This window comes from Harpegnathos saltator, unplaced genomic scaffold, assembly GCF_003227715.2.
Source record: "Harpegnathos saltator strain DR-91 unplaced genomic scaffold, Hsal_v8.6 scaffold182, whole genome shotgun sequence".
Classification (NCBI taxonomy): Eukaryota; Metazoa; Arthropoda; class Insecta; order Hymenoptera; family Formicidae; genus Harpegnathos; species Harpegnathos saltator.
The window spans coordinates 47,216-60,459 of NW_020229964.1; the positions used below are offsets into that span (position 1 = coordinate 47,216).

The 13,244-nt window shown below is 45.7% G+C and overlaps 2 protein-coding genes across 2 annotated transcripts in view; one reads left to right on the plus strand and one right to left on the minus strand.

The window, feature by feature from the left end:
* Nucleotides 1–13,244, plus strand: part of mRpL54 (mitochondrial ribosomal protein L54) — a 118,894-nt gene that overhangs the window by 8,234 nt on the left and 97,416 nt on the right. The gene's annotated exons all lie outside the window — the stretch shown is intronic.
* LOC105192121 (uncharacterized) overlaps nt 3,814–13,244 on the minus strand; it is a 78,367-nt gene continuing 68,936 nt past the window's right edge. Inside the window, exon 3 of the mRNA XM_011156021.3 lies at nt 3,814–4,690. Coding sequence (XP_011154323.1) covers nt 4,353–4,690 — 338 coding nt within the window. The 3' untranslated portion in view covers nt 3,814–4,352. The remainder of the gene's footprint in view (nt 4,691–13,244) is intronic.

A 13,244-nucleotide genomic window follows, 5' to 3' on the forward strand; every position in this document is an offset into this window, starting at 1 on the left:
AAAGAACACCCGTACCCGAGGTAATAAAAAGGACGAGAGACGGAAAAGAATGAGAAAGTCGAGGATTAAAAACGGAAGAATGTAAAATCCAGAAATATCGCAAAAATTCGCACAATCTCATGAAAATGAGATTCCTGATTGGCGTCATAGCGGGGTAACTAACTAACATTGAGACAAATTCGGGCAGTCCGGGCAGAATTCACGCTGGCTTCGGCATAATCTTGAGAAATTTCCGCGCGGGAACCTTTAACGCCCGGATCACGTTGTCGTTCCGCTGTTATTTCTAACAATATTAACGTTTCGGCTGCCACTCGCGCTCCGCGGCCGGGCCGCTCCTTCAAAACACCCCATACGTACACACAGCGAGTGAGGGAATCCTGGAAAAGAGGAGCCGAGCGCGAATCTCGGCGAAACTTCTCGCAGAGCTCGCGTTATTATCGTCAGACCGCGGCACAATTTGCACGAGGCTACCGCAGCCTCGGCACAATGGTCGTGCATACGTTACTCGCTCTTCCCGGCCGTTTGACGCGAAACGGACACGAGGGAACTCCGACGACGACGATCCCATCATCGTCCTTGTGTCTCCGCGGCCGCCGTTTTTCTTCTCTCTCGTCTGATCCGCGTTCTTATCGATGCGGCATGAGCCGACCGTTCTCGAAGTGTTCTCTCTCACGATAACGCAATTCGAGGAAACTTCTCCGACGGACGAGTATCGAGAGGCAGGGGAGGGAAGGGGGAGGAATATACGAACGAACGAGAGCGTTAGCGTCACTCGAATATCTCTCTCAGGGAGCCCGGTCAAAGGGATGTCGGGCTGCGCGCCGGTCTATCTCGGATATCGGAAAAGTATTTGCGGCGCTGCGCCGTCTGAAATCCCCGCGCGATTCGCTCCCCCCTCCCCCCGTCGCCGCCGCGCTCGCCCAACGGGTATTCCGTCATTCTTAATCCGCCTCTCTTCTCCGCCGGCGAATTCGCCGGGATTCGCGTCATTAAAAATACCGCACGTCCTCTGGCAAGACGATAAGTACAGCAAAGGGTGTGATCGTCGACGAGAGCCCTCCAGTTTAGGCGCACGAGCTCCGCGATCTTTGTACAGGATGTTATCGATTTTAGACGCCCACCTGAAGCATCTCGGAAGAAACGCGTTGTCCTGAGAGGCGAGGGTCTGAACAAGGTCAAAGTCTAAGGTCGTCGTTTAAACGTCCTCTTAGAATCAAACGAATCTCATGTTGGAACATTTTCTTCGGACAATGCATTTCTTCCGGGATAATTCTGGTGGCCACTTAGGATCGGTCTCACCCGGTATATTAACCAGACCGCTTCCGTATGACGTGCCTGAAACGAAGGGGATGTGGAACCGCCATGTTATTTTGAAGTTGCTCATAAGTGAATAAATCTCACCGAGCAGCAGCCATTGCTGAAATCAATATTAGAGAATTGATATCATGCGATAATATAATTCGAAACTTGAAAGTATTAGGTAACCAAAAAAATTCGCATGACCTTGTGTGATAAAAATTAAATAGAGATTAAATAAAGATAATTCTTCAAAGACAAACAGGTTATCAACAAGGCGTCTCGCTCAACGGGAAAATTCTCTCATTAAGAGGAAACTCGCACAAAAAGTACACACAGCCTTTCACACCATTGCGCGCACTCAAAATGATGATGGCGCCTACGTCTCATTATCATTCCATCGACCAGAGTTAGTCTAATTAGTATTCGAGGCTTGTGGGCACACCATGAACTTGTATACACAGACTGCGCCTTCTCACACAGGCGAGAGATACAGAGACAAGATGTGAAGGGACAAAGTTATATTCTCCCTTCCTCGTCCCCACACAGGCATGCCACCTTCGTCTAGCTTCTTCCAAGCTTCGGAGTCAAGCCAGACAATATCTCCGACAGAGGCTATCCTTCTCAGAGGCTTCGCAGCCTCTGGTGGAGCGCTCGATCTATGTACACGAGTCTATCGGATACACACAGCTCCTGTCGCTGAAGACTCGAGGGGTTCAAGCCGGGAGGACACTTCGCGGAAAAAGGCGGGGGTGGGAGGGGGCAAACGGTGCGTGGTGTCGTGGCAAGGAGATCTGGTCCGCTGACGCACGCTTTATTCGCCACGATAACGGTGAATGTGCGTATTTGCACGGCGAATCGCCTTTTCTGTTTTCTTTTTCTCTTTCCCTTCCTTTTCCTCCGCCAGAACTCTCGTTGCGCGGAAGCACTTTTGATTAAAAACTCGATGGTGTACGGCAAAAGAGCGAGCAGCGCAGTAACACGCCGCTGCCACGGGCAGGTAGAGGAGAAGGGCGGCAAGTGGCGGTGGGGAGGGGGGGCAGGGGGTGAAGAGAAATCGCCTAATGGGTAATTCATTCTCGGGGGAGGAACAAACGACGAAAGTCGAGGAAAAATATTCGAGTGGCCAACGATCCCGAGGATTCGCGCTCGGAACCGCTTAGTCGATTGGCAAGGAGGAAGGGAAGCAGGTAGGGGGATAAAGGGAGAAGGAGAGAGTGAGAGAGAAACTTCGCTCGATCGCGCTCTGCTCCTCGCGACCCGATCCTCTGAAGGTCGTCAGAGTCGAATCACAAATCCCGGCGACGGGGAATCCGTTCTTTTTACGTGATTACTTTAGACCGGTGCGCCGTGCGGTTACGCTGCGCCGAGTCGTAACTCTCCGGTGTCGCGATGTTGATTGAGTGTCCGACATTGAGTTAATCGTAAGAAGAAATGTTCGATGTCGATGATCGAGCGTCTGCCGTCGGCGTCGCGCTTTAACCCCTTGGATGCAATCTCCTCGTTCGCTCTTGACGATTGTTCGACCTTAATTTTCCCGCGTTACGTTTAGACGTACGTCGAGAGAGAGAGAGAGAGAGAGAGAGAGAGAGAGAGAGAGAGGGAGAGTTGAGCGCGTGTATAATGCGAAGCGTATGGGAAAAACAGCCGAAGAGAGAACGATGCAATGATAATCTGTCGCGTCGTGTACGATTTTCTCATCTGAGTTCCTGTCCCCGCGAACCGTCGGAAGAATCTTCGCGACTTGGTATTAACGACTGACGCGCTTAATGAACTCCATTTAACGTCAACGAGAATTTAAATGCACGCTCTTTTATTCCGTGAACCGCAAGAAAAAAGCAATTGGTCCCGTACTTGCGAAATGATCGGACATCGGAACGAGAAATTTTTGGCGAGAACGTCGGTCGTGCGTACATATTTATATGTATGTATGTATAGGGTGTTTCTAAATTCCTTTAACACATTGTTTTTAAATTCCTGTCAGAAGTCAAACGTCATTGTTTCCACATAACAGTTTTCACAGTTTCGAGAGTCTCGGGAGGGATACGAGTGCTTTCGCAAGTATCGAAAAATAGGCAAAAATAGAGTTCGTGTCATTGCTTGCATTCAATCGGATGGAGAACATTGAAGATTTCTTGCATATTGAACGTGACATTTTTTTAGTCAGTTCCAAATGTGGTTGAACCTGATTTTTAAATGACAAAATGATCATCAAGGTCAATCAATTATAAGAGTCATTAAAAGCACAAAATTTTCTATAAATTTATCGGTCAAATATTAAAAGGATTGATATCGATATAAGCAGTGAATATTATAGTCTTAACGCAATATTATTAGACTTTAAATTCGTTGATGCTGGGTTTAAAACAAATAATCAGAAACGTGAGTCTCAGTTAAGGATTAACAAATTACTCCGATAGAAAAATAAAACTACGTACTAAATATGTGACATATAATATTTTTTAAGGAATATATTTTGCAACTCTAGAAACTGATTTTATCAAGTGAAGTATGCTACACGTAAGTAGTAACAAATGACATCCCATATATTTCTGCTTAAATATAACTCTCAAGTGTTTGTAAAGTGGAAAGAAATTAAAGAGTATAAAATAAATTTGTTCCGTGTCTTCGTCATGAAATGTGTATCTTTCAAGTTTAACCCGGAGCCATTACCTTAATTCAGTTCCACGCATTTCCGCGGACGCAAGTGTCTACGACCGCGAAGGATTCGCTCGAAGAGCTCGTCGAAGGAATGTAGAAACACACTGCACACACACACACACACACACACACACTCACGTAAGCATTCGTTAACCCAAGGCGAGCAACGCAACCTTGTAGACATAACGGCGTGCATAACGCGAACGCGAACGCGAACGTAAGAAGGCGCGGTCTCGCGCGCGCGCGCGCGCAAACGGCGGGTCTCTCGCGTACGAAACACGACGGGATGATTCGCGCGGCATCCAAAGTGTTAAATCACGTTAATTAGTCGAGACAGAGGAGCCGCTCGAGCAGTTAGCGATCGCGTCTCGAGATCGATCGTCCGGCCTAATTCACTACTGCCAGGGCTTAAAGAGGAAGCTCGACGAAAGGAGGCCGACGAGGGTCGCCCATCCGACCAAGAAGTCGAGCGCGTCCCTCCTGGTGCCGGCGGCGCCGCCGTTCACGCAAGTCTCCCGAATGCTGACGATCTTCAGGCCACGGCGCCCTAGCAGATTGTGAACGCCTCGTTTGTCGCTCTTCTGCAAGGTGTGCTCCCGCGACAACAGGAGCGAGTAGAGCTGAGTAAAGTTGGGATTGCGGGAGCAGAAAGTCAACACCATGTCCGAAGCCACGGCCTTCATTACGTGCACGCTGCCCGTGAACTGCTTGTATTGCTTCTCCGCCAGGGTACCTGCCAATTAGATCAGTAACCGGTTAAAAAGCGCGCTGTCGGAACGCTATAGAGCACTCGTACTATCAAATTTCGCCCGCTTCCTCGAGAGTCGGCCCCTGAGGCTCCGGGTTTCATCGAGCGGAATCTGCCGCGCGACCGGAAGCTCGTACAAGAAAGCGGAAATTAATGTGTCGTCGAGATGCCGACAACGTATTTATCTCCATGTTCGCTGATGTGAGTGCTCTCTCTCTCTCTCTCTCTCTCTCTCTCTCTCTCTCTCTCTCTCTCTCTCTCTCTCTCTCTCTCTCTCTCTCTCTCTCTCTCTCTCTCTCTCTCTCTCTCTCTCTCTCTCTCTCTCTCTCTCTCTCTCTCTCTCTCTCTCTCTCTCTCTCTCTCTCTCTCTCTCTCTCTCTCTCTCTCTTTCTGTGCTTTTTTCCTTTTGTATTTTATAAAACGTATGAGTGGCGAGCAAGAAAAGACTAGAGTTGCGAGCTGTCCGATTTTAATCTGAATCCTTACTGTTCGAATTCAACCTCCGCCCCCTAGATTGATTTCTACACCCAGGAGACCTTTTCGCGATGACCGTAGTAAATGCTGTATTTTTTAAATAATTTTTCCAAATATATTTGGTGTCCATGGTATAATCAACAAAAAATATCTTACTGAAGACATGCGAATATCTTCTGAGAATTTTAGTGATATATTTCTTAGCTTCGAGAGCTCTGATGTCGACGAGCTATCGGTCGAGTGGAGAGGGTGAAAGAGAGAGAGAGAGAGAGAGAGAAAGAAAGAGAGATATCTTTAAAAGACCAAACTACTGTCGCCGGGGATTTGAGGACTAAAAAAGATTTTAAACTACTGAAATTTGTAATATTTCTACTGTTATCTGTAAAATGGTATACAGTTGATAATTATACGCGGTTGGCTCAAAATGCACGAGCTTTTTAAATACAGATCTCAGATGTTGACAGATGTTGACAATCTCAGAGAGTCATATTTAATTTATGCGTTAATTAATTTCTTTTAAGACCCGGTGAGTAGAAAGCTCCAGGCTCGAGGTTTCTAGCTGAGGGAGAGACGCTATATTTGTAGCGACTCTTGAAAAGAATCAATTAACGCTGAATTAAATCATTAGAAAGAGGATAAACAGGAGGGTTCTAATATATCGTTTTGCTGCACGAGTGTGACCAATCTTTTCCGATATATTTTTTGATGCTAAACACAAAATCTTTATCCACATCTTTTCTCCCAATTTTTAGGAAAATGGTATCAAATGCAAGATACAGTTACTTACTTTCAATAAAATGTAATATTAAGATCGAACGAAATTTTCTTTTTGTTAATTACATTCCCATTAATTATATGGGAGAACAGCTATTAATAGATAACTATATCTCCAAAACGAAAAATCATATCGACACAAAAGAAAAGACGTCATAAAATCCTTCAAAATTGTTATTTTGCTCCATTTTTCTAAAAATCATGATCCGATAACCAAATTTGGATGTCAGATTTGTGGTCAAAGGGCAAAAATACGTCAGAAATGACGATTCGCTTTCGCAAAGCAAAAAGAGATCAAAATTTCGAATTCGTATGTCAGGATCGGACAATGTAATTGACATTCAGGGTAGTTTGACGTGGAAGATTAATCCGCCGCATACATCGCGGTGTATCGCCGGAAAAATATCCAAAATAATCGGCGCGTGTAGTATCACACATTCAAACATGACTATCCTCCCGTGGTTTAAAATTATTCGCACTAATATTCAACTGCGATTGGCTGCGATAGACCATATCAGTAATCACGTTGTTAATTAAGGCTCAAATTCGATTCGAATGGAATTTCGTCAGTTCGATTCAACATGGAAAATTTTTGATTCGCGTACTTCCAGAAGGAATCTTCGAAATGAATATCTTGTACTTTATCTGACATAAATATTTCCAGTTTTTTATTTGCATGTTGTCGCGTTGTTATTTGTCGTCTACCGGGATTTGATTTTTTCGTTCGCACTTTTACATTCAAACGGCCGGCAGCATGCTACATTGTACAATGGACTCCTCCGGAGTCGAGTTAATCTTCTTACGGTATTTGTAAAACGATCAAACAGCCCCGTCGAGTACGAGTGTAACGATAAAAGCTGATGTGAGTGGCACGAAATTAAAAAGAAACCCAAGCGTTTTCGAGAAGAAATTCTCTCTCGTGGCGAGTAACAAATAGCGCGCGATACCATTGTATTTTAGTATCATTTATCACGGACCCGGCACTTTTATCCGAACGCATTTAATGGACTAAGTCGCTGCTTTGACAAATGTAAGTTTCAACCACTTCGCCGAACCCTCCGTCCACGGAGGTACAAGCCGTGCGAGGAAAACGTGTGTTTAATCTACGCAAAATAACTAATGGCTTCTGACCGGCTTCTGGTCGATCGTACGAACTTGGGAATCTGTTTTTCATCGTGTTATCATCTCCGTCTGTTCGGCGGCCCGGGACACACGGAATAATACACGGAAAATTTTGTGGGATTTAACCGGGACCTCTCAGCGCGATTTCCCAAATAATTGCAGACCTTGGTTGGTGAAATTATGAGAAATCGAGTTAGAAATGTGTAATTCCGTTGGGAAATCCAAGTAGATTCATCTGCCAAACTTGTCTGTCAAATTATCTTTCACTTCATCTTTCTTCGTTTCGTTTTAATTTCACTTCACGTTACGTTTCATTTTACGTTAAAAATGAAGAAAATATACAAAATGCCATTTGAGTATTTGCACTTTATATTTATAAATATTCAAAACGAGTGACAATACTCGGAATATTTGAAATTTCATTTGATTTTTTATTTTATTAATCAATGGTCGGTATAAAAAAAGAATTTCCCGGATATTATTAAAAGCGTGTTGATTTGACCCATTAAAAAGAGGACTGTGAATTTCCACAATATTCCCGCCCCAATTGTGGACAGAAAAAATCCGTGTTTAATAACTTTGCATAAAACAAATCCCCGAAGTGGGACAAAAATGTAATTTCTAATTGGTGTCACAACGGGATTATCAATTTCGGGACAAACCTGGCCGTTCCGATCGAAATCTGCGCTGCACCTGCGTGCGACATCGAGAGAGTTTTGGCGTAGCATCCTGAGAAATTTCCTTCGCAGGATGTTCCTTCTCGCGAGATCGATCCGATTTGATCGAAATTAATGGAGACCGCGACGTTGACGATACCGCTCGTTGGCGCAATTCGCAACGACACGACTCGACTCGACTCGACGATCATCCGTGGAAACGTAAAACGCGACAGTGCGAACGGGCGTACCGTAGAAATATGTAATATCACGCCTCATTACGTAGTTGAGAAAGCACTTTAACGTTATGAAGGGAAATATACGGAGACGAGACAGCGGGTGTGCACGTATGTATGTATCTACACGCGCGATCGCGAGCGACGCGCTCTCGTCGTATTCACGGTACCATCACCGTCAGATGTCGGAGATATTTCAGCGGGAATAGCACTTTAATACCTTTTAGCATTTAGAATCAGCCGCGTTTTCAAATCGACTCGTGCACACGCGCTTGGGAGCGCTCTACTTCTGCGACTCGGCCGCGGGTCGATCGCGTTTGCGCGACGCGGCTTTGGCTTCCCGGCGAAATTTCGGACGTCGGAAAATTTCGACTCACTTCGGCATCACCGTCTTTCTCAGCCGGTTCGCGAGAAAAAAAAGAAAGAATGCGAAGAAGGAGTCGCGAGATCTCTCGAAGTGTATGCACGTGTATGCACGTGTATGTGTGCGCATGTGGGAGGATAAGAGGGAGGAGAGATATACCGGGTGGATCGTATCGTCTCGGCATCCGCAAATTACGTTGCACGTAGATTACGTTAGAATTCCATCGCGAAAAACTGCCAGCGGATCTTTCTTTTTAGTGTCCAAAGTACGGCAGCTGCAGCCTGATGAGATTCCCGGCCGAAGTCAGGGGAAGTTAAATTTAGTGAGAGAGAGAGAGAGAGAGAAAGATGTTGGGAGAAAGTTTCCATTCCGCCGTCTATAAAACGGCAAAAACATTTCCGTGGCGAGTCACGGAAGAGTCCCAGCGCTTCCGACTCGCGGAGCGACTAATCTACGGAATTGATTTAACTTTCCGTAATAAAGTCGCTTACGTCGCGCTGATGATGAAGCGAGCGTCAATCGCGCTTACGCGCGTCCCCGCGATATCGTGCAATCGCTTACGTGCTTCTACACTGCGGATTTCAACGCGACGGATTGCGCGCTTCTTTCCGTCCCCAATGCCGCGTCGAAACGCGGCCGACGTCCGTTCGACGCGAGAGAACGTAACTTGTGCGAATTTTTTGGAAACAAGTCCCCTCGCTGCATCCGGACAAAAGTGTCTGACTCGTTTTGAAACTCAATGTATACTTGATTGCGAAACGGTTCGAACGTTACTTTCTTTTTTCTTCTTTTATTTCGATGCAATTCGGAACGCAGCCGACGTCCAATGAGAAAACTCGTCTCCTGAGATTCACTCGAAAACAAGTTCCCCTATTGGACATCGGCTGCGTTCTCCGGACGCGCTGCGTCGGGGGTAAAAAAGAGAAGTGTGTTTGTGAACTGTATTGAAAGCAAGTGCACACGTATGCTCACCTTACGCTCACCCGTTAGATCGAGGATAACTAAAAATGTTGGACCGGCCGCAGCCGTTTCGAGATACGCTCTCCTCATGACTTGTTGATTAAACGAAAAAACGGAAACGATGTTTCACGGCAACGCTGTGACACTTTGACAGCTTGACATTTCGTTCACGTCGGTAAAATCGGTTATTCAAAGAAAAGAACAGCAGAGGGAAATAACTCGCCGCCTCTGCGAATCAGAATCGCTTCGTTTGATTAATCATACATCAACAATTACAAAGTATATTACGTATTTTACAAGATAGATACAGGTTTTCTAGTCGTTTTATTCACATCAATTTTATGCGATAACCTCTTAATAAAGCCTTCTTAATACCCTTGTTCTTCTCTCCTTCGTAAAATAAATAATGATATCCGTCTTAATTATCGCTCCTACGTGTCGTTTTGTTTAATTTCTCGAAAAAAAAAAATTTCTTTGCTGTCAGCAGAAAAATCGATACTTTGGCGATACGTTCGAAATAACCGCACGTTCGGTTATCCAGGAATTACCCAGATGGTACTTGAAAGATGTGAACACGCCAGTTGGTCGAAATTGACAACACTAATACCTATTGAGGAGCGACTCAGAGTCAGGTTGCATCTTCTCCCGACGAAGCGAAGTGAAATATCCACGAAACTTTGGAAATAAATCCGCAGAAAACACGGCTCCAAGTCGGGAGTCGAAACTCACGTTTTCCCCAAGCTCAAATTTCAGACGGAAAATCGATCAGCGCATTACGAGATAAAATGTTAACTATAACGCCCTGAGAGGAAAACATGGCGCTGAATGTGTGATTTTCAATTAAACAAATAAGCATAAGGTCGACAATTGTATGTGACAAAACTTCCAATCTAGAAAATGGCCAGATATTTGCGATTTTTCACACGCATTTTTCACGCATTCGTTTTCAACGTCAGTCAGAAGCGCTTCAGTGGTTACAATTTCACAATTGCAATTTCGAGCCACTGCTCTCATGAGCTCGAGCGATAATCAGCTATGATAGTACGCGGTGTAAATATTTTATTTCCAACCTTGCTCTACACTTTTGAGTTTATTCTCGTAAAAAAAAAAAATCCCTACACTACTGCAAATATTTTACTTCTAACCTTGCTTTACATTTTTAGATTTATTCTTGTCAAAAACAAAAATTCCTACACTACTGGCGTTGTATCTTGGTGAGGGAATCGATCTACATATCGTACGGTAAACCACTTCAGCGCCACCGAATAAATCCCCCATCAAGTTCTCGTCCAAGTTCTTCCCTACGCAGTATTTCTGCATATTTTGATATTTCACGCAACTACTAAGCGCATATTAATACCAAACTACGAGGACGACTGGAGGACGGCCGTTTGCGCGAACTTTGCGCGTGCATTTCTACCGAGCGCATGCGAGCGAATGTAGTTTTCATCGGTGTGATGTCTCCGGCGAGGGGGGGATTATCCCGGGAACCCGGATCACATTTTTGATTTTCGCTTTTCAATTTTCGGGTATTAACACGCTCCGGTAGGCGGACTGAAACGGGCTCCTCGGAAGCCTCGATCCGCATTACGTATTCGTCCGCTCACGCCCTTGTACGGATTCCGCATTCGCCATTGGCGAAGAATAGCGAGGACAGACCGCGTAGGGCTGGGGAGGGCGAAGGTACCAGAGGAGGGAGGCAGAGAGTCGGCCGGAAAGAAATTAAAAGGAGCAGACGGCCGTGAGAGACTTTTGAAAAATTATTTTCCGCATCGGCGGGCGCGCTCTATCGCGCGACACGGTTGCTCGCGATGAATTTTCCAGATTCCCCCTGTCATTTTCCGACAGTCGGCACTTGTAATTGGATGCCTCGACTTTAGCGGCTTACGACGCTGAATCCGGCCTGACTGACGGTTAACCAATAATCACACGGGCGATTCCGCGAATTCATTAAGATCGTTATCCGGGCGCGTCTTGGGATTTAATTACCGCGAGCGAGTCGCGTCTGACGTTGATGTTGATACGCGATGTATTCCTTCCGCATACCTCGGCATCTTGTGTCCCGCCGACATTGAGAGATCACGGACGGACGGACGGGCTGAGGTGTGACGAAATTCGGAAGGGGCGCAGCGGGATCCAGATCTGATCTCCTAATGCGCTGACTGATTTTTCGTCGGATACTCGCGGCTTCTGCAACTGGGGAGGGGGAACGTCGGCTTCGACTTCCGGGACCATGTTTTCTGCGGATTTGTCCCCAAAGTTTCGCGGACGTTTCACTTCACTTCGTCGGGCGAGGGTGCAGTCCGACACCCTCGCCCGACTCGATGTTTCTCTCAGTAGGTATTAGTGGTGTCAATTTCAACCAGGAGGGTTGCACATATCTCCCGAGTGCCAGTCGGGTAGCCGAGTATGCGGTTCATTTCGAGCGTTACTAAAGTATTGTTTTCTAACAAATTGGACTTCTGGCACACACGAGAATCTGAATAGTAAGCAAGTCGACCAACTGTAGCCGACTAATTTTGGACTGGAGGATAAGACAAAATTTCCAAGTGAGATGCAAGTCGGTCAAACTTAAATTTGGCTTAAGCCTTAGTGCTTACGTCTTTTTGTGCATCAGTTGATAAGGGAAAATCGATCGAATACCGTCAATTATTCTTGGGCCATAAGATATATTGCTAAATAATCAATCAAAAAATACATAAGCGACGATTAATAATAAATATTATCATATAAAAATTATTACATTAATTTGCTTATATATTGTTGTTCATGTTTTACGTTTCCCTACACTTTTCCGCAAGACAGAGAATCTTAGCGAGAAACTCGAGCGATAAAACTTAGGTAGTACGAAAATTGATCAAATGCAGCGTCAAAATTATTTCCCTTGTGGTTTAAAAACAATTGACACCGTAAAGATTCCGCATTCAATACAGTCTACAGTCAATTATTCTTGAGCCATAAGGAGAAAATAATTGACTGCAGTTGGCGCGCAGTTTGCTTACTGTTTAGGTTTTACCGCTTGCGTTTTTCCGTGACCCCAACCTGATCGATCGTGTTTGATCAATTCGCTAATTTTTGTGTGCGTGTTGTGGGCCTAACAAACAACTGCAGACTGCGCGACTATTTTCTCGTTATCATGTTATCATGTACCGACAGCATCGATAGACAATTTCCTTCAAATGAGTGCATATTAACTGACTTGGGAGAGGCGGGTGATGATTTTTCGTCATTCGCGCGCATTCTGCCAAGTGTCGTCGCGCGATGTACGCGTCGCGAGTAATGGGGCGTGAAATCGCTGGATGTCGGGAATAACCGCTCGTTGACTGGGCGTTTAAGATTCGCGAGAGCAAGTTTGCCGATCGATTCCCGAGCGCATATCGACTTGCGCCGAAAGCCGGCGCGGCCTAACGGCACGTCTCTAATGCCGATGCAGCTTCGTCCGCGCGATCCTACCCGACTGAATCGTTAATCGAATTTACTTTGCGAGGAGTTTCTCCAACTTTCGACTACACCGCAAGCGCGGCATGATTGGTTACTTAGACCGACTTATCATAACCAGCCTGCGGAAAGAACTTTGAACTCTCTCTCTCTGCGCGCGCGCGCCGCGAAGTTCGCGCGCTTTCGGTATATTTGTTTTCCTGTTGTCGACACGGACGATGGGCAAAGGTGTTGAGAGGAGGGCGAAGCGAGGGGGGAAGGCAGGACACTCTTGCGCGCGAAGCGGGGCAATTTGCCTCGTGTCAATAAAACGCGCAAAGAGTCAATAAAACTATCCGCGGGAAGACCCGTCCGCGGTTGAACCTTCCACGTCGATTTGCTTTCCTCAACTCTTCCTCCTACTCTTCCTAGGGCCGTCTTCTTTTTATTCCACCATAACGCCGTAACCGTAACTTTTCTCGTGACTTCATCGTCGCAAGAACCGAAAATCTTGTAATTGCTCTGTATTATGCGCG